A 24,700-nucleotide genomic window follows, 5' to 3' on the forward strand; every position below is an offset into this window, starting at 1 on the left:
AGATCGAGACCATTCTGGCTAACAAGGTGAAACCCCGTCTCTACTAAAAAATCCAGGCGAGGTGGCGGGCGTCTGTAGTCCCAGCTACTCAGGAGGCTGAGGCAGGAGAATGGCGTGAACCGGGGAGGCGGAGCTTGCAGTGAGCTGAGATCCGGCCACTGCACTCCAGCCTGGGCGACAGAGCGAGACTCCGTCTCAGAAAAAAAAAAAAAAAAAAAAAGAATGTGTAGTTGTAGCTACATTACCGTCCACCTTGGGAGAATACTGGTTTTAAGGGTGGAAAATAACCTCCTTGTGCAGGTGGGTAGGACTGCTAATATCTCCAATTAGAATGATGTGTGAGTGATGTATCTGGGCTGGTGATGTAGCAAGTAATTATTGGTAACTGAAACTACTGTCCTAGTTCTGGGGTATTATAGTAATATTAAACTGAATTTTATTAATTGTCAATAATCAACAGTTTTTGATATACAAAATGACTATTACATGTTGCTTAACCTAATATATAAACATGAACATACTTAGAAAGGTAATGCAAATATAATCCCTGTAATGATACAGTTGGAGTATTATACCTAAAAGGAATTTAAGTCAGAATACTGGAATGCAAATAAAACAAGATATTTAATTCTACTGTTCTTTTAAACTTTGTATAATAGTAACAAAGCCTTCAAGAATACAAAAATTAAATGACTTTTAATCAGTTAACTGCACATCCCATATGATTATAAAGAAGTTATGCATAAGAATTTTTAAAACCCTTTCACATTTTCGCCTCATGCTTAATGAAAATCTCCTGCTTTAAAATGGTCTCATTTTCTCTTTTATAGATAGAGAAAACTGAGCAACACACTCTTCAAATTCAAATCCTGCAAACAGTTATTTATTTATTTATTTATTTTTGTATTATGATGAATTAGAAAGCAACTGAGGTTGAGCATGGTGGCTCATGCCAGTAATCCCAACACTTTGAGGGGCCAAGAAAGAAGGATCACATGAGGCCAGGAGTTTGAGACCAGCCTGCGCAACATAGCAAAATCCTGTCTCTACAAAAAGATTTTTAAAATTTAGAGTGCAGTGGCATGCCTGTGGTCCCAGCTATTTTGGGGGAAGGCTGAGATGGGAGGATCTCTTCAGTCCAGGAGTTCAAGGCTGCAGGAAGCAATGATCATGCCACTGTACTCTAGCCTCAGTGACAGAGACACTATTTCTAAATAAAATAAAATAATAAATTTAAAATAAAATTAAAATGTAACTCAGTAGTCATCTACTTCCCAGGCTATTTTCAGAAAAATAGTGAATACAGCTTTTTAGACAGGAGATCTTTTAAACATGTCTTTTACTGCTTTTCTTCCTAAATCATGCAAATTTTTAGTGTATGTTCTTTCTTGCTTACCTGTAGTTTCAAAGTTCTTCAAATATGTGACCACAGATGTGGTGACATGTCTTGCTATCAAATGAACTTCACTGGAACCCATTTCATGATCAGCAAAAGTAAAGGACTCAACTTCCTTCAGAGTCTCTGTCTTTGGGTACTCCTTATTTTTCAATTTTTGCAATAAAGAAGAATCTTCCCTGATGGCTTCAAGGTTTTTGTTTTCTTTCTCAGGTATATAGTTGGTTTTTTTATCCTGCATTCTAAGCAAACTTTTTTCCTTATCCTTTTGTCCTCCAGATACTTCGGATAAAGAACTTTGTGTTGATATGAAAAATGGCTTCATTATTTCCCTGTTCTCATTAGCATGTGGTTGACTCGGAAAGCCACAGCTGGATAGCACAGTATTGACAATATTTTCTGCAGCTAAACATATTTTGAGTGGAGAAATGGTTGTCTGAATTTGGTTTGGTTCAACAACTGGTTTTAGGTTCTCATAATGAAATACTCTTAGATTTTCATGTTTTCCCATTTCTATGAATGATAAGACTTGCTTTAATGCTGCTTCTGTAGAGTCATTTGCTTTCCTAAGCAGCTTTTGTAAGATACTGCCTTCAGGGAGGTAGCTATTTCCTTTCTTGGTCTCATCAAAACTACCAAAGTTAAATTCCCTTGGTCTGTGGTCTTGTACTTTGTTTCTAGAATACGATGGCATAGTTTCTGAATCAGGCCTTTTCATTGGCTCTGAGTTTTTAACTGTGTCTTCTACAAAGGATCTAACAGAGGTGGGTAAATCTGATGAAATCCTGTACTTTTCTTTCATATCTTCATCTGAACAAAACGCAAACCCAGTTTTACTCACTTGTGAAGGATTAATCCCCAAACTACCTTCCTTTAACTTTGATGTAAACGTTTTCATATTAGTTGCTAATTCAACCTGATTAACAGTGTAGGCATTTTCAGCTCCTTGTAGCAAACTTTCCCTTGAAAGCTTTTGTATCAAAGACTCATTGAAATAAGTACACTGGTCCATTAGTGTGCCAATGATCTCACTTGCTACAATGTTCTCTTTCAATATGCTAATTGAAGATGGTTCCATTTGGCTTATTTCCTTGTCTAGCTTGTTCTTAATTACAGCAAGCATGTCACTAATGATATTAACAGCATATGTAAGTAATTGTGAATGGAATGAATGAACCCGTAGAAGGATGTTCTTTGTGTTTTCCTTGAAATTAATCGTATTTGACTCGGATTCATCAGAAAACATTTTCAGTGGTTGTAATTTTGGCAACATTTTTTTGTTTAACAGTTTCTGTTGGACAGAAGAAAGGTTTTCTATAGGCATTTTCACAATTTCAGAAAACTCATATTTGGAGATATGTTTAAACTGCAAGTCCACAAATGACTCTAACATGTTTAAAACTGTTTCTACAATCTCTTGAACAATTTGGTTGCTAGAGCTCATAGAAATTTGGTCTTTCGTTTTTGTGTTATAGATTGGTAAACTGCTGAGGCTGTGCTTGTTTGGAAAACCATATTTACTTTTAGCAGTAATGTGTTCTTTACTGTTTGATAGAGTTTCTTCACTATCTGGAGTGGGAATTTGGGACAGAAAGCATAGCTGTAGTTTTTCAAATAGCATTTCAACAATTTCCCTTCCAAACTTATTAATTTGTGCTTTAGTATCCTCAGCTCTAGTAGAAACTCCTTTAAAATGATTATAAAACCTGCTTTCATAGTTCTCAAGAGGTGGCAAATTTAAAAGTGAAAGAGAATATTCTAATTCTTTTGCTTTTATTGAAATTTCAGTCAAAACATTTTCAGTTATCATCAATAGCTTACATTTTTCATTTTCCTTGTCATTTGATTCTGTTTGCCACTTGTCAAACATTTTTTTAAATATACCTTCTCTAGGAAAAATGTGCTCTAGCTGTGAAGAAACATTCTCCAAGTAAAAACATGCTTGTTGTTTAGGAAGGGATCCTGTGCCTATATTCCCCTGTGAAAGTTTGAGATGTGAGGATTTGATCGGGTAAGACAAATTGCAGTTATTTGTAACATACAATTCTCGCAAAACTCTATCAACTATTTTACTTGCAGCTATGATTTTATCAGATGGTAAAGCTTTGGTTTGCTTTACCTTTCCAAATTCCTTCACAATTGTTTCCAGTATATTAATTATTATATCGTTGGCATATATTTTTAGTTCTGAAGTGGGCAATTTTGTGTCCAGTAAATTTTTGGCATCTCCAGCTGACATGATGTGTGACAACCCAATGGCAGTCTTGGATCGGCTGTCTTTTGGGGTCTTCTCTGCAGGACCTAACTTGGTTTTGCTTTTGGCCTTAGCAGCACTCAGTCCTAAGTGTGGTTTTTTTGTAAATTTAGGCAAAGTAGTCATTTTTGGCCTTTCTTTTAAATTTGCTTTAAAGCATGGCTTAGGGCTGTCCTTAGGGCTGACCTTTAAAGTGTGTGGCCTTAAAAGTTGCAACTTATCAGCACAATACTCAGGGGACAAACTCTCTTCTAGATGAAGTGAGACAAAATTTGTGATCTTATTGAGAACCATTTGAATTAAGTCTTTCTTCACTTGCAATGGTAAATATGGCAAAAAGGTGTTTTCCATCACAGAGATATTTTGACTGTCTACATAAGAATAAGCCTGTGGTATCACATATCTAGGGGAATTACTTATTTTTCCTGCTTGTTTAGTTTCTCTAAACCTTAATGGTTTCATTGGTAAGGAATCATTGTGGTCAGACGTTTCAACTTCTCTCCTACTTTTATTATTTTCATATAATGATGTCACAACTACCAAGTACATTTTCCCCAAAACACTTTCAACTATGTCATTTGCTACACTGTTAATATGTGATAGAAAACTGTTTTTCTGTGTTGTGTCTGATGTTTTAATTTTAGAATTAGATATAAAGTTGGAAGTTTCATTAAGGGGAGGCAAATGGCCTATGACTTCCATTACTCTTTGATACAACTTATTCAAAAGTTCTTCCACTGCACTGAGCAGTTCACCTTTTTCTTTGTTTTTTGGTTCTCCATTTCTCATAAATATTTCTTCCAAAACAATTATCTGCCTTTTGTTTTCCAATATCATTTTGTTTTGTTCTAATGGATACTTTGTAAATAGAGATTGATTGGTACTTCTTTCCTTCTCTTTGTACCCCAACAATATTTCATTTGATAAAGTTAATTGTGAAAAGTTAGAATTCTCTTTTGAATTAAAACCAATTTCCTTTACAGATCTTTTATCATCTAACATCTTTAACATACCCTCAACAATTTCACTCACAATGATGTTTTCTTGGAACAAAATATTGTTTTGATATGGATATATCTTTTGGATTTCTACATCTAAGTCATTTTTAATAAGCTTCAAAATGGCACTGGCAATGATGTCAGCATATGTCTTAAGGCTAGCTTGTGATAGGTGAATTGTGGATCCAAGTTTTTTTCTGTGACTGACAAAAGTGAAATCTGTAAGCTCTTGGCTGAGAATGGTTTCAGTTGCTGATATTTTCAGGACATTTACATCTGATTCCATTTGGCTTGAATCATAAAGGATGCGGTCATTTTGTTTACAATTTTCCAATTCTGGGATAACAAATGACTTTTCTTTATGTTGGAAAGCAAGGGTAATTAATGAATCTATTCTTTCTGTGGCAAAAGATTCTAAACGATTAAGAATAGTTTTAGTAATGAAGTTAGCATTTTCCTCACATGAGTCAGTGGCAGATTCCTGGGTGTCTTCTTTCTCTACTACAGTTATCTGATTATTATCAGCATAAGCTGATTTCTGATTTTTTGAATATGAAAAACACTCTGTTTTCCTTTCAGTTTTTGACCCCTTAAGAGGCTGTTGACAGTCTGTTTTTGGAAGCATATCACAGAATGTCAGGGGCAATCTTGCAGAAGTAGGATTCTTTGCATTTATGACAAGTGTGACAGCAGAACTGAGATTATGAAGAACAATATTCACTATATCATTAGATATCAAAATGACATCTGATTTAGGAACTGAAAGCTTAGGGATAATCTTATTTGCACCCTCCATGAACATTTCAGAATTTTCTTCTGAATGTTTATCAGCTATGCTACATTTCAGAGTGGGTGCGGCAAATGAGAGATTATTCTGATACAGGGTTTTTTCATAAATATCACATAGGATACCTTCAATGGTATCTTGTATTTGAAGTTGAAGTACTTTTTGATATTCGGTCTTACTGAGCAGCTTTTCAATTACACCTTTTTCCTTATCTAAATCAATCTCTTTGTCAGCACTGTTTTTGTCACATTTGCCTTTACGTGATATAATGTCTAACAATGCGTTAACAATTTGACTTGCAATACTTTCAGAAATCCCAATGTCATGAGTTAAAAAAGGATTTTCCCTTTCTTTATCTAATTCATGTTTGATTCCTTGCAAATTTTTTCTAGCCACTTGTAGTGCATAAGTATTTAATTTAGAAAAAGACAGTTGGCACAAGTTGGTCTTTCCTGACTTAGTATGATCTACTGAGAAACAGGAAAATTGCTCGTCAGAATATGAATCTTTGGCTGATAATGCTTTGCTCAATGTACTGTGATCTTGCTGAATAGGTAAAGCCACTGGAATTGTAAAGTTGACTTTGGAATGAAAGAGAGATTTTACTTTGGAAGTAGCAAAAGTTTCTAAATTTGTTAATATTGCCTGTACAATATCTTCAGCTAGATTTACCTTTGCTTCTTTGTCAGCAACACTGAATCTAGACTGAAAAGTACATGGATTTTCATCCAACACAGTGACAGAGGACTTTCCTTCATAGGTGTGTTCATGAAGAGAAACATTTGCTGAAAAAGTGATAGTTTTATACCTATTTTCCCTTATATTTCTTTCTGTAATGGCAGCTGAATAAAGTTTGTGAAATACCGTCCTAACAATATTATCTGTTACTATGGTTATATCTGCTTCAGACAGTAAAGGATCCATCATTTTATCCATAAATTGAACAGATGTTTGGGGAGTTGTCTCATCAACATTGTGAGGCATGCCATTAAAATTAGAGTGGGAGAGAGAAAGGACATTTAATTGATTGATTAAAGTACTTTGAAAAATTTCATTCAAAATATTTCTTATAATGGGAGCAATTGGAGATATATGTGGTTCTTTGAGTTTGACTTCAATTTTGTTTAAGGTTTTTTCTAGAGCCCATTGTTTAAGAGAATGTGTTCTCATTTCTTCTCTTTGTGGTGATCTCTCATCAATAATTTTTTTATCTGTATGTGTATCATCATCTAGAAATGAGTTTGATTCAGCTCCTCCAGGAAGTTTTCCATATGTTGGCCTGTATCGATAACTTTCAATGCCTCCCCCTTCAGATTCTGTTTCATTAAACATATCAGAAGATACTGCATCTAAAATTAAATTGACTACATCCTTAAGAGTTTGAGTCTCAGGTGGTGGGTTTTTTTCATTAGTCTTCAAATCTGATGAGGTCACATTTAATTCTGTTTGAATAGCCTTCAAAATAGCACTTGATACCTTCTTTGCATGCATATATAAAGCAGACAGAAATGATACTTCATGTGTGTCTCTGGAAATATTGGTGCTTTCACATTCCCAGTCCATCATATTGCTTTTCTTATCTCCATCATTAATAGCACCCAAAATTTCTAAATGTCCATTGGCAAACCCTTCCAGTTTAGCAAAAACCATATTAAGAATATCTGAAGCTACAGCTTTCAGTTTATTTGGATGCATTTCTTTTGTGCTTGGTGTTTCGGAAGACACAGGAGCAACAGGCTTTGCCTCGTTTTTAGTCCCTTCTTTATCGTCCTCCTGAACCCTTCTGGGAACTATGCTGGAGATTATTTTGGTGGATTTGGCCATTTTCTCAATAATTGAAGCAAATGATGGGTTGTCAATGTCAAGAGACTCTGAGACAGCTTTTAATCCACAATTTGCAAAACTGGTATCCATGTCAATACCACATAATTTTGCAAGGATATAATCCAAAATGGCTTTAGAAATTAACTGAATATTAGACTGCAATGCAGCAACCATTTTCTGATTCGTATTTGTCATATCTCTGCTTTGTTGACTACAAGATGGCTGAGAATGAAGATGGGTCCCCAGGAGCTTCCTTAACATTTCATGTAGTGTTTCCCCAATTCTTTCTAACACTTGCAATTTTGCATTCTCTTTAATATGTTTTCCATCATTGACACTGTGGAGAGTACAAGGAGTAGCCAAATATTTGTGAAAAGATTTTTTATCCTGCCTATGTGGCAAAATGCTTTGTATATCAACACTGTCAGTTGCAGACTTTGGCTTACGAGAAGAGAATGAAATGCTTCTTTGATGTGCATTTTCACTTGATAATATATCATAAATACAGGTTAATAATGGACTTGCCAAAATGTTATCATCAATACTCGTGACAAGAGATTCTAATTTTTTATCGGTACTAGCAAAAAATCCTTTATCTGTAAGGGAGTTTGTATGGTCAATCTCCCTAAGATTTAGGTTTTCCTTGTGAAGTTCCAGTTCATTCTGGATAGCACATAAAACAATGTTTACTATTTTAGCTGTATACTTACTAAGTTGAGATTGTAATGAAGATTTGAAGCCCATATGCAATTTTGGGTAAATAAATGACTTCAATCTTTTAAAAATTGTACGAATGATCTTATCATTAATGTCATCTACAGGTTTAGGTTCACTTTTTCCAGATTTTAACCAGGAAGGCTTTTCAGGATCAATATCAAATAAAGATAAATATTTCATTTTCTTTTCACTGTCAAACCATGTCTTTAATGGGCATTTATTTGGTGCTTCTTTGACTACGTGTTCAGTGTCAGAATTATGTAAGGAAGTCTGATGAACTGATGATGAAATGAAACTTTTAGTGGTATTGGAAATGTAGTTTGATGCCTTATGAAGTACGTTTAACACAGAATCTGTTATTTCTTGAGCCACTGTACTGATTTCTGAAACAGAAAACATCTGGTCTATCCATTCTTGATGTGACAGTCCTTGAGGCTTTTCTGAAACAAGAACTGAAGCTTCATTGCTAGTTTTGCTATCTAAGTGACCAAAAGGAACAGAAGATATGTCCTCGAGCATTTCTTTTAAAATACTTGTGACTATGTTTTCTGAAGCCTGTTGTATTTGATGCTTTTGATCTTGGCTGAAAGTTGAAATGTCTTTATTCAAACAAAGGTTTTTCTTTAAAATATCTTCATGATTAGTAGATGGTGGCTCAGTCTTTAATTCCCAATCATGAAATGCAGCTTTGTTTCTAGAAACAGGCTTTGTAGGTGGTTTGATATTTCTTTTGTATTCAAAACAAGTGTTTCCCTTTGTAAACCAATGATTAGGTATCTCTTCTTGTGATTTTACTTTTTTGTCTTTGAAAGTTGAATCAAGCACATTTTTTACAATGTTTTCTATTTCCTCATTTTCATCATCAGAATAAAGAACCATGCCTGGAACATTTATAGGTGGAAATCGTCTTCCAGACCTAGGACTATTTGACAGTCTAGTGCCAGTGAGTCTGTACTTTTCTTTGGTGTCAGAAGGACTACTTATTCTGGGTTGCCGTTGCTTACTTTTTTGAAAACTTTCATTTACTGGTTCCTGATGGAGCTGAACAAGGATGTCATCAAGTAGCTGAAGGAATACTACTGTTTCTTCAGATGCAATAATTCTCTCATTATTTAGTTCAGTTTGTATATAACCTAGTATAGCACTGATTGCTTCCTCTATATAACCAACCAAAGAGGACTGGGAAAAAATATTTGATATTAAATTTTGTACTTCTTCATTGACAATTAAACTAGCTTCATCAGATTCAAGACTAGATTTATTTTTGGCAGCTCTTTGAAGGAACATACATATTGAGTCTGTCTTATGTTGCTGGCAGGAAAGTTTAGTTGTGTCTTTAAGATGAAGAAATTCATTTTGCTTAGAAGATACAAGAGTCGTTAGTTTTTCTAAAATGGCATGCACCATGTCCTCTGCAATATCACACATTGGGTCCAAAGTATGAAGCTTTGAGTTTTTCAAAGGTTTTCCATTAGATGATGTGAGAAGTTCATCACTGGCTGCTAAACTTGGTTTAATGTCAACTGACAAATCTTGTGAAAACATCTCAACACATTTTTTCTCAACTGCAGACTCTAACTTCTCAAGCATATTTTCCACAATCTCAGAAGCAACTGAGGAAATACCAACATTGGAAAGCAAGACTTCTTTTACACATTCACATTGTTCAACAAAAACTTCAGCAGTAACAGAAGAGAGAGAGGGAATGGCCTGGGTTAAATCAGACATTATTTCTCGCAAAATGCTTTCTAAAATCACTTCAGTTTCCCTTTTCAAGTAACATTTAAAGTTAACAAAAACATTTTTTAAATTCTTCATTTCATCCATGGCTTTTGCTGTTTTATCACAATGCGATGAACTTCCTAAGCTATCTGTTTCAGTGGTAGCATCCTTAGATTTTTTTGTGCCTGTTTCAAATGATGCTAAAAGGTGACTATCTGATTTACAACTTCTGAGCTTAGGGTATGAATATAGCAAGTTGGTTTTATTATATTTAAGTTTAGAGGTTATAGATTGTCCTTTTACGTGATATGTTTTCCCCACAACTGTTTTTTCCACATGTGCATGAGGAGGTTTTATAGGCGTGGTTGGTCTCCTTACTGACATGTCAACTACAAATGCACAGGGTTCTGCCTGAAATGTTTTCGTTGTTGCAGATGTGTAGCTTCTATATGTAAAGTCTTCACTGCATGTACTACAGAAACTTGAACTATCTGAAGAGAGGATGGAATCATCAGATACTGGGTATGTATTATTTTGCAATCTTTCTTCATACTTTGTGATGGCTGGGTACAATATACTGGTCACTGTAGCCACAACCCAGGTCATTATATTCTGAATTATAATATTCAGTTCTTCAGAAGTTACCTGGAAAGGAGGTAAGCAGAGATGAAAATAAAGTCATGTAACAACTTACGTTTTAACAACACGTTTTGGAGATAGAAGGTAACATTTAATTTTTATATCAATGTATTGGTGGAATACCATTATGGTTTATGAAAGAAAATAGTAAAGAAATATCAGTTTAGAAATTTAGAATTTAAGATGAATTTCTAGTTGGTTTATTCTGCACTACCGTGAAGTACTTTTTTGAGTAAGATTTATTTTATTCACCATCTCTCTGAAGTTTCTTTTTCCCCTGGCATTTATTATAAGGATAAATGATTTTTTTTTGTGAAAAATATCACTAAATTGCTGTCTAGGCACACAACATGCAAATATTTTGGAAAGAAAATATGTGATGTTTGTGATCCAGCTAATTTTTAAAGATACATTAAATATTTGTAACAAAATATTTCTCAAAACAGATCATTTGGATGATTTCTCAAAACAAAAATATTTGGATGTTTTCAGAAACATCTGTCTAGCTGAGATTTGGGGAAGGAACATAAACCATTTTCTCTCCCAGTCCCTGCTGAAAGGGTGAGCCTGTGGTCTATAAATATAGGAATGACTAAAGTTAATTGTTAAGAATTATTTGATAGGCAAAAATAAAAGCTAATGCTTTATATAGATTGATGGGCTTTGTATCCAACAAAAAAGTATAAATACAAATTTTCCTAGATAGGAAAGCTAAGAACAGATACTAAAGTAAGGTAACAAATTAATTTAGAGAGAAAATAAAAGCCAAACTAGATTCATGAATCAAAGAGTAGGGAGGGCTGAACAAGGTTAAGAAAGTTAGATTATTAATTTGTTTGAGCTGGAACCAAGAACCAGATTTGAATAACCATTTCCTTAGTGACCAGTGTTGCTGTCATAGATTTGAACTGTACCATGGGTAGAAATAAATGCATCTGTAGAATTCTATAAACCTCTACTAAGTAACTGCAAATATATTTTGTGCTTACAAAACTCATCTTACATATAATAAAGTAGTACTCTTTTTAAATTGTTAAAACTCTTAAAACATACAGCTTGTAAACACAAGTAATTGGCAGAAAAGCTTAGAAGACTGATATGTAGGTCTCAGCGTAAATATGATTCCTGTAACTAGGCTTCTCACACCCAAAATATTGCCTAAATTAGTCTGAAATTATCCATATTTCTGAGAAACATTCAAAGAAAAGTTAACATATATGCAGCACACTCTCTTCTGACTCACTTGAAAGCATTTGAGGAGCACCCCAGGAAAGGCCATTTTATTCAGCTGTAATCCCCAAATACACAAACATATTTTTAACTTATTGTATGAACAATGGGTTAGTGGTATTAAACACATATTTTGAGATGACAGTCTATGTTGTAAAATACGTGTCTTAAATAAATTTACTCTAAATCAAATATTTAAGAACAATACCTAAATGTTTATAGAGAAGATAATTATTCTAAATCAACTACAACACATACCAATTATAAACTAAGAATTCAATATACATCATTTTTCTTAATACTAGAGATGATAAATAATAACCTACATTATTACTCTTAAGTTAGTTGTGGCAAAGAGATTCCAACCTCAATATACAAAAGAGGGATATATTTCTAACTTTTTCTTTGTAGTGAAATATGATAGATAGAATCCTAGTTTTTAATTGCTTTCTGTTACAACATTAAACTGAAAAAAATTCCCTTGGGTCAAAGCTTTTGTATTTGCTGCATATTCTGTGAACTGAGCAAGTTTCCATGTTAAATAGTGTGTCAGAGTATGTGTTGTTCCTCAAATCCTTTCTCTTTCCTGACCGTTCAGTCTAGATCCAGAGTTAGGCCTCATAAAAACACACTATCTTATCTTTGCCTGTTCCAAGTCTCAGCTCACAGGTGACCAGGTCCCTTTTCACAAAACTGCTGAAGACAGATCCAAGCATCTCAACTCACCTACTACTGAGTTCTCCAGCAAGATCTGAAAGGCCTTATTGATTAATGGCTTACCATGATATAATAGGCTTGTGGTATTTGATTCTCTTCCTATGATGGTTAGGTCCATTAATATCTCACCATTCTATACCCATGAGACCTTGTCTTGAAGGGTCAGTATTATCTTTTGATAACAATTTTGGACCACAGAAAAGTATAAGAATGAACTGAAAGTAAACTTCAAAGAAGAAAAAAAGGGCAAAAAGGAAGCCTAACAAATATCAATGGATGATTCTTATTAGTTAACAAAATATTTTCTATTATGATGCCTCAGAAACTATGACTAATATGTTGCTTTATCAATGGATTTTATGATACATACTTTTTCTTGCAAGCAATTTTTCAGGATGTTTTGTTGCCTGTAAAGAAAGGTTGATCATTTAGTTATTACACAGAGTCAAAAATTTATAAAACTTTTCCCAAAATTTCTAATTATAGAATCATTTTGTTGTTTCTAAGAGTTTTTCTATAGAAATTCAAAATGAAGAACACAGTATTTTTTTCCAACCCCCCTATTTCACTTCCTTCTTAGACTGGCCTCTAGTTTTGGAAATGTGCTTTATTACCCAGGGGAACAGGAGTATGGCTGCTGCATAAACAGTGTCCCTCTCTGATCCTTATATTTCTAACACACCTTAGCCATGCCTACATTGTGTTTCTCTGAAAATGGATATAGGATTTGCAGGAAGGGGGCAGATGAGTCCCTTGTGACTGCTAAAAGGCCTGATGGAGTAGCAAGGCATCTGACCAGAACTTTCTGAAAATCCTTTATTTGTTCGTTCAAATGCCACAGTTCCACTGTCCCCTCCCCATATTCCACAGTAGGAAGAAAATATGTGAATGATTATTCAGTAACTATGGGTTAAAATAATAAGTTTCTAGCTATATTTAATACCGATTTAGATGCATTCCTTTTCTGTGTATGACAATATTCTATCATGTGTTATTAGATTTACCATCACACACTAATGAAATAAAAACATAGTTTTCTGAATTACAAAAAAAAAATAGCTCAATCATAAAAATAATAGAAAATAAATATTTATTAAAACAAGATCTACATCTGAAGTCTGATTTATTTTCTTATTTTTTTGCTGATTTGAACTGTTTCTTTTCTTCTTTCTACTTTCTTAAGAAAATTGGCACTCCTTTCCAGACCTGTACTCCACATGATCAAATTTACATTTCCCCCAAGGGATATAATTCAATTTTGAGAAACAGCCAGACTGAAAACTATATCCTATATTTTGGCAGAAAAAAAAAAAAACAAACTTCACTGGGTTCAGTTCATAAAATGGGCTTCATGACAACAGTCTATCCTTAGACTAGTACCTTTTGGCAGTATGCAATTAGGATCATGAAAGCTGATGTCAGTGACACTGTTATCATTTGTCCTAATTTGTTTTTCTAGGATCTGGTTTCTTAGGTCAACCCAAGTTTCCACAGGTTTTTCTCTTAGATATTCTGCAACCCAATGCATTCAGATTCACTTTTCTGTTTTCTTCATGTTATATCATTGGCACGAAACATAACTCAAGGAGTTCTATGTATTCATTGACAGCACTTCCCAACAGACTTTCTGCTCCAAAAGCATACACACAGAACCAAACAAAGTGCAAAGGCCTACAGGTAAAATTAGTCAGGAAACTGAAAAAGCTTCATTGATGACTATTAGAAAACAATTTTATTAACCAGATAAAGCATGGCATCAGCAGAAATGGCAGGGTATCTTCAGAAATTCATTCCTCCAAAAAAGTAACAAGTAAACTGACAAAAGAACAATGATGAGAATTATAGTTTCTGGGGCTCTAGAAAATTATCAAAGGCTTGCAGCATTCCAGAGAGCACTTATTTAGGAAAAACAGTGAATCTAGGTATTGGCATTGAGTTTTGGTGTTTTAACTTGTCTTATTTTCATCCCCTCTCTCCAGCTTCGTAATATCCTTGAAAAATAATACCCTGAAATCACAGCAACATAGTTTTATTTTGGTATCTGCCCAAAATCTAGCATTATAGTTTGAACATAGTAGGTTCTCAATAAATGTTTGATAAATAAATTCCTATTTAAAGTCTTTTGGATCGGTGCCTACTTCTCTCTCATCCCAAATGAAGTCTTTGCAGGCCACAGATAGCTTTTGGGAACTGGTTCTGAGTTTCTTTCTTTCAATTTTTCCTATATAATGGTGTCAAAGTTATTCATTGTGTATGCTAATTTGACCATTACACCCCCACTAAAAACCATCAGATTATTACACAATAAAGAAACTACAAGTTTTAACCACAGTCTTCAGGGTAATAGATTTATGCCTTCTTCATTCTGTTACTCCTTATACCTTCCCTGTAATACAAAGTTACTTATCACCTAAGTGCAATGATTAATTACTGCAACTTTACTCCCACTGCAGTCATATTTATTTTCATTCCCTTGGTACTGAATTTTCATCTCTATTTTATAAATCTTTTTTAACATTAAACAAATGATCAGGGACAAGAAAACTAAGCAATAAGTGAGAAAAGAAATAGAATAGATGTGAGGCTTCCACAGCAAACTCCTATAAAACCTGGAGTTAAACCTGAACAAGAGGAATGTGACATATGTGTCTTTGCTCTTTATTTGGATCTGTGTGTATGCTCTTGGGGCAGTGGTGAAGAAGCTCCAGGTAAGGTATAGAGTTCTTTATTTTTCACTAAGGTAGGATTTTTAATGAAAGAATACACAAAATGCTTGCTATGAAAGATTCAAGTGATTTTTGTAGTTCTACATTCTTGGATAGGAGAAGATAAAAATTGCAGTTATTACAACTATATTATGAGCCTCTTCTAACCTTTTCTTTAAAGAGGTAGGTATTTATATTTCCAATAAATAAAAATGTTTGTATCCAATAAATAAAATAAACAATGTTATTTTACATATGGTCTACACATGGTCATCAAGTTTTATTGCTTTGAACTAGACAAGTCAGTTTCCTTCCTTCTGCATCTTTTACAGTATTATGTATCATATGAATACTCAATAAGTCAAACAAACTGATATTTATCAGTCTTAAAATAAAAATTATTATTTCAGGAAACCTTGTCTGAACATGTCAATACCATTTGCCGTCACGCACCACTTATTTTACTCAATCATCTTCATAGGAATTTGGGGTTTGTAAAGTTTATCCTAGACTTCATTTGGTTTGTTGACTTTTTAAAAAGATGATGGCATTGGGTGTAAAATAATACAAAGCTCACTGCCATTACTTAGATTCGTGTTTTCCTCTCTCTCTTTTCTTGAGTTGAGGAAAACAGATATAAACATCAACAAAATAGGTGGTCACTAAGGTTTGAAGAATGAAAAGTCCCTGGGCTTAACAACTATCTCTTGTAAGTGCCATAATTTCCACTACTAGAGATTTTTTTTTTTTTTTAATTAAACTGCAAAATAGCCTTTGGGGTGCGGGAATAACTGATTAAGTCATTTGTACTATGAACTATTTTACCAGTCTTAGACAGCCAGTAATCTCAAAAAGCATAAGAGATGGTAGCTGTTTCAAAGAAGAGAAAAGGAAACAAATAAAGCCAGATCATGAGAAGCTACCAAAAGAAGGCTATGATGTGGATACACTGGAAAATGGCATGGAGGTCCTGACTATAGGTGGATTATAGGTAAGGAGAAGGAGAAAGGAAAGGACAATGATTCACTTTGTCTACAACTTAAGCTTAGTATTGAAAGTCTGCAAAAGACTAAGTTTCACTAAATCCAAGTAGAACTATAAAAATGGAGGATTCCATGGAATAATTTGCTTATGAGCAGCACTCTTATATAATTATTAAAATTATTTATGATTACATATAATTCCTTAGGTACTTACCTATTTGTGCAAACAGGAGAAGAAAATATACCCGGGTCTGTAGCATGAGCCTGAGGTCCTATTTATCAGAAAAATAAAATTACATAGTTTGTGTCCATCCTCAGCAATTTGCTAAATGGTAATCCTCCAGTAGCAGGACCATTTATTCTCTGTTATCACTGCCTTGTTTACAGGCTTTCAGGGACTCTCCACAGTGAAGTCCAAAGTCCTTAGCAAGGACCTGTATTGTAAGATCTGATGTCCTTATCTACCTCTTCAGTGTCTTCTCTGACTAGTCTTTCATACTTAAGCTATGGTCCAGAGACAGAATATTTTGCAGTTCCCTAAATATATCATGTTTCTCATGCCTCTGTGGACTGTGGTTTTGTAGTTTCTTTTGTCTAAAACACCCTGTGCTGTATTTTAACTTCTCATCTTTTAGGGCTCATTCAGCTTATGTTAACTCCTGACAGCCTTCCTTGATACCTACCTGAACAAATACCCTTCCCAGTGCTCTCAAAACACTCTAAACATGTTTATATTATAAAACTCATCATGCCTACACAGTAATTATGTTTACTCTTGTGTACACCTGATTATGACTTCCCACATATATCCTCAGTACTTAACATGTTTTGGTGTGTGATCAATTTTAGAAAGAAAGGAACTGACAATCCCAGCACTTTGGGAGGCCCAGGAGGGCGGATCATGAGGTCAGGAGATCAAGACCATCCTGGCCAACATGGTGAAACCCCGTCTCTACTAAAAATACAAAAAAAATTAGCAGAGCATGGCGGCGTGCGCCTGTAGTCCCGGCTGCTGGGAAGGCTGAGGCAGGAGAATGGTGTGAACCTGAGAGGCAGAGCCCATATCCAAAAATTAAATGTGAAGACAACACTGTTTTTAATACAAAAAATCTCTTCTGTGGTTTCCCACACTATGCTAAATAAGTATCTTTAATTTTGCCTAGAATTCAGTATAGAGCATTAAAGCCATACTGTTGAAAATAGCTAAACTTTCAGAGAGATAGGAGAACTTTCTGAAGGTAAAACAAATGGGAGAACACCAATCTATAGAGGTAAACAAATGCTGAAGCTGATACCTGCCCTAGGGACAGTGGCCACATCTGGAAATTTAGTGTCTGGTCAGAGCATTTAAAACATGACATTGGTCCCCCCAAAAGATGGGGAATTAAAACTAAGAGCTCCTAAAAATATACAGATGCTCCTTGACTTAACAATGGGGTTGATATCACAATAAACCCATCATAAGTTGAAAATAAGTTGGAAATGCATTTAGTAGACCTAACCTGCTGAACATAATAGCTTTGCTTAGCCTACTTTAAATTTGGTCCGAACACTAACATTAGCTTACAGTTGGGCAAAATCAGCTAACACAAAGCCTACTTTATAATAAAGTGTTGAATATCTTATATAATTTATTGAATGCTATACTGAAAGTAAAAAACAGAATGGTTGTATAGGTACTTAAAATACAGTGTCTATTGAATGTTTATAGCTTTTACACAATCCTAAAGTTGAAAAATCTTAAGTCCAACCACTGTAAGTGGGGAGGTCATCTGTTTAGGATCCCAATGAGCTACGTCTTCAATTAGTCATCTACAAAAAAAAAAAAAAAAAAAAAAAAAAAGTCATGCCACAGAGGAAGCAGACAAATTACGTCTTGGCTTTTGGCTGTGGGTGGAGAAGGAGGAGGAGAAGATAAAAGCATTTGCTAAGAATTCATAATCACAGATTATGTTTTCTATGACCTTGAGTTTCAAATCCACAGAAACTGTATTGTCCCTAAAACTCCATGTGAGAATTTAATTTAAGATGAATCAGTGTTCACAGCTCTTACAGATAACTGGCAGCAGCATACGTAAATTTCTTTTAGAGAATTATAGTCTATCCAAATATTATTGAATCCCCAATAATAAATTTCTGTCAATAACAACCTCCCACTCCCCACAGAAATATAAAAAAAGAAAAACAAGAAATCATGGCTTTTAACAGAAACAAAAACAATATATTAAAATTAGACCCCAAAGATTTCAAATATTTGAATTAGCAGATATAAAATATAAAATAAGAGGACTTTATATGTTTAAATATATAAAGAAGGGATTTGAAAGGGTAAGAATAGAAAAACAGCCTATAAGAAGTCCAGCCAAATTTAAAAATAACTATTTAGAAATTGTATTATATATATATAATATACCATAGTTCAATCAATTTTACAAAGCAATTAATTTATGAAATAATAAATTATATAGAAAAACTAAATAAAGAGAGAATTAGTGAACTGGAGAACATATTTGAAGAAATTAACAGAAATGCAGTGAGAGAAATGGAAAATACAGTTGTTAAAGTACATGAGACAAGAAGGTAGTCTAATACTCAGAAGAAGATAGTAATGAAAATGAAGAGAGGCAATATAGATAGAGAAAATGGCTGAAACTTGTACAGAACTGCTCCTAATAATAATACTAAAGAAAAAACAAAGAAAACATCTTAAAAACAGCCCGAGGTGGGGGACAGAAGAATCACTTACAAAGGAATAATTATACAGAATAAAAAGTAAAAGAATTACACAAAACAATTTTTTTTTTTTTTTTTTTTTTTTTTTTTTTTTTTTTTTTTTTGATAGCCAGTATTCTTCTATTCTGGTGGCAAATATAAAAGTGCAGAATATATGGCAACCTCTGCCTCCCAGGTTCAAGTTATTCTTGTGCCTCAGCCTAAATATCTGTTATATTTAAAGTGCTAAGAAAAAAAAAACCATCCCCTGAAACTTACTCATATCATTGGACATATGATATTCTAATACAAGGATAAAGACAATTTTATCAAATAAAATCTGAGAATTTACTCCCAAAATACGTTCACTAAAGACCTTTCTAAAGAATGCAGTACTTTAGGACAAATGGCAATAATCCCAAGAAGTATTAAATGCAAGAAGGAATGAGTGGAGAACAAAATAAGCTGGTAAACAGGTGGGCAAATATAAATAAAATCTGTATAAAACAGTAATAAGAAAGTAATTTGACTGATAAAACCTTTAAAATGTCAAAATTTAAACTATTGGACAATAATAAGTATGATACAAAGTGATGATTAGAAGTAAATTATCCAACTTTAACTTTTATTTTAAATATACTTCAACAGAACTAGAAGAGTAAATTTACAGTGTTCAACACAAAAAAATAACAAATGTTTGAGTGACAGATCTCCCAATTAACCAGACTTATCACTATATATTGTATGCTTATATCAAAATACTTATGTACCCCAGAAATATGTCTGACTTTTATGTATCCATAAAAATTTAAACAAAATGTTAGGGTAATTGCCAAAAGAAACATACATATGTTATACAATTTGTAAAACAGAAAAAAAAAAAAACCTAGATTAAAAACTAAATTTAGCACTCTAAGAGAATGCAATAAAGAATAAATAAAAATATATTAAAAAGTAGAACAAAGAGAAACCACAAATAAGGCAGTAAAAAACTTCCAAAGATTTGTAATTTACATAAATACAAATTGATTGGGTTCAGTTAAAATTCAGAAATGCTAAGACATTAAAAATAAAGCAAAATCCAGCTGTAGACTGTCTACAAGAGGCATCTAAACAAATAAAGATACTAAGATTAGAAGTTGATGTCTCTATATTAATAATAGACACATTTAATTTAAGCCAAAAAACATAACTTATGGTAAAGGTCACTGCATGATGATAGGAATATTCAATTCACCTGGAAGATATGATGATTCTAAAATTTGGATATGTCTAATCACTAGATCAAAAATATTTTTAAAATGGTCAGAGCTACATTAACGAGTTTTCAAACCCACTCTCATTATTTTCAATAATTTTTAGAACAAGGAGTAAAAAATAAGTATATATGTGTATTTGAATATATAATAAGCTACATATTTGAAATACACAATTCACTATCTTGATTGAATGGACATATTTAGAACATTACATCCCAAATTGAACAATATTCATTGTTTTCAACCACACAGAACCTATTAAATATTAATCATGTTTGCTAAGCCAGAAAGTATGCTCTAGATTCCTCTTTATGGTTGGTATCATGAAGATCATACTTTCAGTCTACAATGCAATTAAATTATAAATGACCACCAACAAAAATAAAGTAAATTTAGAGTAACTAACCCAGGAGTACAAAATTTAATAACTAACTCATGAGTACAAACTAATAAACAAAATTGAATATTAAACATGATTTAGAAAAAAATGAAGTATTATAAGGCAAGTTTTTTGATACATTTTATATTTTCATAGTTACATATCACCAACTAAGTTTCACATACTGTTCTAAAAAGTTTAAAATATAAACTCATTGAATTCCCATAACAATCGTATGTATTACTACTATTATATTTATTTTATAGTTGGCAAATCTAAAGAACAGAGACATTAAATAACTTGGCCAAACTAACATGCATTTTAAGTACTGGAGTGTGGATTAAACCTATCTATCTGAGTACATTCTCTTAGTGACTATGCCATACTGCCTTTCAATAATCTCATCTAAATAAATACGATATATTATAACTTTATGCAAGTATATCTGAAAATGTATATGAATTAAATAAATTTACAAAAAAAGTTACTTGCTGAAAACACTCAAAAAGAAGAAAAATAATTTTGAATCACTAAAGTAATTGAATTCATAATTTAGAACAAAGACTAGGTTATTTATTTTAACAGTGACTTCTACTAAACATTCAAAGAATATATAATTTCAACTTTTTAAATGTTTATAAAACAGTAAAAGCAGCCAACATAATTAACTCATGGAGCTAGTATAATCTTGACATGAAAACCATATCAGGATACTATGAGAAAGGAAAATTACAACCCAACCTCTCTCAAGAACCTAGATGCTAAAATCCTAAACAAATTACTAGTAAATTTAATCTACACATGTATAAGAAGAAAAACACATGATAGATAAAACTGATTTAATCAAGGGTGTGTGGCTGTTTTAAAAATAAAATATGATAGCCTTAACAGACACATAAAATATATTTTAAAAAGTCAAAATTCACCACTAAAGTTTTGCGTATTAGAAGTAGAAAGATACTTTCTTAGCCTAACATTATTATCTACCAAAAGATCACAGTACATATCATACTTAATGAGAAATTATTTAAACATTTTTTTTTTACTAAGAAAGAAGACAAGGAGCCCACTTTTACCACTTTATTAATCATTGCACTTCAGGTCTTAGGAAAGGGAAGAGTGCAAAGAAAACTACAATTATAAGAATTGCAAACGAAGTAACTAAATTTTATTATTTGCAGAAGATATCATTTGATTTTTTTAAAAAACACAGTTATTTCTGTGTTATGGGGACAGGATTAATATATTAGTAAATATTAAGCCCTCTGCTGAGAAATAAAAGAGGGTCTCTCTACCCCTAACCTCCTCCAGCTGTACTTTACAGCACTCTTGTTATTTTCAGGGAGGAGGTTATGGTCATCCTCGGAAGCAAAACTGATGGAAAATTTATAGCCACGCCTATTCATTATGTATTATCTCTGGCTGATTTCCTTAGGATAGAGTGAGTAGCTGCAACAGAGACCATATGCCTGGCCAACATGTGGATTAGAATCTTGCATCCCGGCCAGGCGCGGTGGCTCACGCCTGTAATCACAGCACTTTGGGAGGCTGAGGTGAGCAGATCACCTGAGGTGAGGAGTCCAAGATCAGCCTGACCAACATAGCGAAACCTGGTCTCTACTAAAAATACAAAAATTAGTTGGGTATGGTGGTGGGTACATGTAATCCCAACTACTCAGGTGGCTGAGGCAGGGGAGTCACTTGAACCCGGGAGGCGGAGGTTGCGGTGAGCCGAGATTGCACCACTGCACTCCAGCCTGGGCAACAGAGTGAGACTCTGTCTCAAAATAATAATAATAATAATAATAATAACAACAACAACAATAATAATAAAAATCTTGCATCCCTCAGATAGAAAATAGATGTATTTTGTATATTCATAAAACACTTAAAAATGTCATATATCATATCACATATTTAGCTATAAAGAAAATTTAACATCAATGAAAAGAGATTTAAAGCCTATGTTTTTTGATACGAATTCAAATAAATTAAAAAGAAATAATAGAAATGTTATCAAAATTAGCAATGTCAACAGAGATTTAATTTTTTGATATCAATTCAAATGAATTAAAAATAAATAATAAGAATGTTATCAAAATTAGAAATGAAAGCCATATTCACCCAGGTAACTGTTACACTGAAAGGGATTCTAAGAGGGAAAGTTAAAAATTACATATAAACCAATGAAAAGCAGGACAACTGACATCAAAATGTACAGTGTTGAGTTGTACATTCATAGTAAAATATAGAGTATGAAAGCTATTATTATTATATAATTTCTATTTTTTCTTATTTTATTTAATTTTTGAGATTGTGTCTCACTCTGTCACCCAGGCTGCAGTGCCCTGGCATGATCGTGGCTCACTGCAACCTCTGCCTCCCAGGTCAAGTCATTATCCCACCTCAGCTTTCCAAGTAGCTGGGATCACAGATGTGTGCCAATATGCCTGGCTAAGTTTTTGTATTTTTGGTAGAGACAGGGTACCACCATTTTGCCCAGGCTGGTTTCAAACTGCTGAGCTCAAGCAATGAACCCGTCTCAGCCTCCCAGAGTGCTGGGTTTACAGGCATGAACCACTGCACCCGGCACAATGTAATTTTTAAATAAAACAAAAACCCGGCCAGGCGAGGTGGCTCATGCCTGCAATCCCAACACTTTAGGAGGCAGAGGTGGGTGGATCACCTGAGGTCAGGAATTCGACACTAGCCTGGCCAACATGGAGAAACTCCATCTCTACTAAAAATACAAAAATTAGTGGAGTATGGTGGCACACACCTGTAATCCCAGCTACTTGGGAGGCTGAGGCAGGAGAATCTCTTGAACCCAGGAGGCAGAGGTTGCAGCGAGCCGAGATTGCACCACTGTACTCCAGCCTGGGTGAGAGAATGAGGCTCCACGAAAAAAAAAAAAAAAAACACAATTTTGGAAGATAGAGTTAACAGATGGTCTGGGAGTGTTCTATCCTTAACTCTGGGGAAGTTTAGATAACTGATTTTTCATTTTTGCACAAGCTAGGACCATGCAATTTATGATTTGAAATTTAAGATCCCAAACGTCCCTGGAGAACTTCAGAGTAACCTTTGTTTACTAATGGTTTTCACTCAGATTAATCAAATACACAACATGGCTTGGCTATGTAACCAGAGGGGCATAAAGACACCCTACTAAGAATTACTACATTGAGAGCTTTCCAGAAAACAATTTTTTTTTTTTTTCATATAGATCCACAAATGAAATGTGTCCATGTGTGAATAAAGGTTCTGAGGCGGTTGTGCCTGTATGATTCTTGGGCCCTTAATGCTTGCTTGTCCTCTCTTTCTCTAGTCACACAATATCTTTTGCTATATAGTTTATGTTGGTATGCTCAATATAGTCTTGTGAGTCCTTTCAAATACCCAAATTTGTGCAATCTTTTCAAGAGTGTATTCATTCAAAGAAATGTTAAAAGAATGAGAACATAATTTAAAAGGACTAAAATAGACATTAAAATTTAAAAAAAAGAAACCCAAGCAAATAGTGAATTAAAAATCTGAACTGAAAATGCTAAGGAAGAAGAAAGCTGCTTCTGAAACTGCTAATAAGGGAAATAAGAAAGAAAAGACTAGTTAGTGTTAGATAATGTAAATACAAAATTAGGAGAAATTAGAATTATTGAAATAATAACTACATGCATCTCTAGGCCAATGAGTCTAATTCATAATTTCCTAGCAAAATACAATCTAACAAAATTGACTAAGGAAAGATGGCAAACTTGAAAGGGTAATCACCATAAAAATGCAAAGGAGAAACAGTTAATAGGATGCAAATATTAACTGCTACATTTTACATAAACTTTAAAGAACAGATTATTAAATGTTACATTGAACATTCTGGGGAATAAAATGGTGGAAACTTTCTCTTTCTCTTTACAAAATTAGTACAACTTTATTTTCAAACAGGAAAAAGAATGATAAAGAAGAGATCAAGCCTACTTATAAATAAAAACATCTTAAATGAGACAATTGCAGAAAAATTTGAACCATGTAGTTAAAAAATACATATATAATAGCTCCTTCAGTAGTTAAAAATCCTGCTTGATGGTTTGCAGTCATAATAGAATAACTGACACTTGACCAGCCTTCTTACCATAATCAATCAGAAAATTAGACTATATGAATAATCTTTTTACATATGGAGAACAGGAATCACAATAATGTACTCTCTGCACAAAGGGATAAAGATAAAGTGAAGTTGAAATTACCACATATTATTAACTAAAGACACTTTCCAAGCAATAACATACTATGGTGGCTTAACTAATTTGAGGAGTTAGAAATTATACAGAGATTTAAAAAAGCTAAGACAGCTACAAACTATGGAGAATAGTACCAGGAA

General features: G+C 33.6%; 1 protein-coding gene across 1 annotated transcript in view; it reads right to left on the minus strand.

Moving 5' to 3' along the window:
- The window catches only part of FSIP2 (fibrous sheath interacting protein 2), a 96,206-nt gene that overhangs the window by 35,475 nt on the left and 36,031 nt on the right, over positions 1-24,700 (minus strand). Inside the window, 4 exon segments of the mRNA XM_012000866.1 lie at positions 1,397-3,844; positions 3,908-10,343; positions 12,655-12,691; positions 16,187-16,244. Coding sequence (XP_011856256.1) covers positions 1,397-3,844; positions 3,908-10,343; positions 12,655-12,691; positions 16,187-16,244 — 8,979 coding nt within the window.

This window comes from Mandrillus leucophaeus, unplaced genomic scaffold (genome assembly GCF_000951045.1).
Source record: "Mandrillus leucophaeus isolate KB7577 unplaced genomic scaffold, Mleu.le_1.0 Scaffold640, whole genome shotgun sequence".
Taxonomy (NCBI): Eukaryota; Metazoa; Chordata; class Mammalia; order Primates; family Cercopithecidae; genus Mandrillus; species Mandrillus leucophaeus.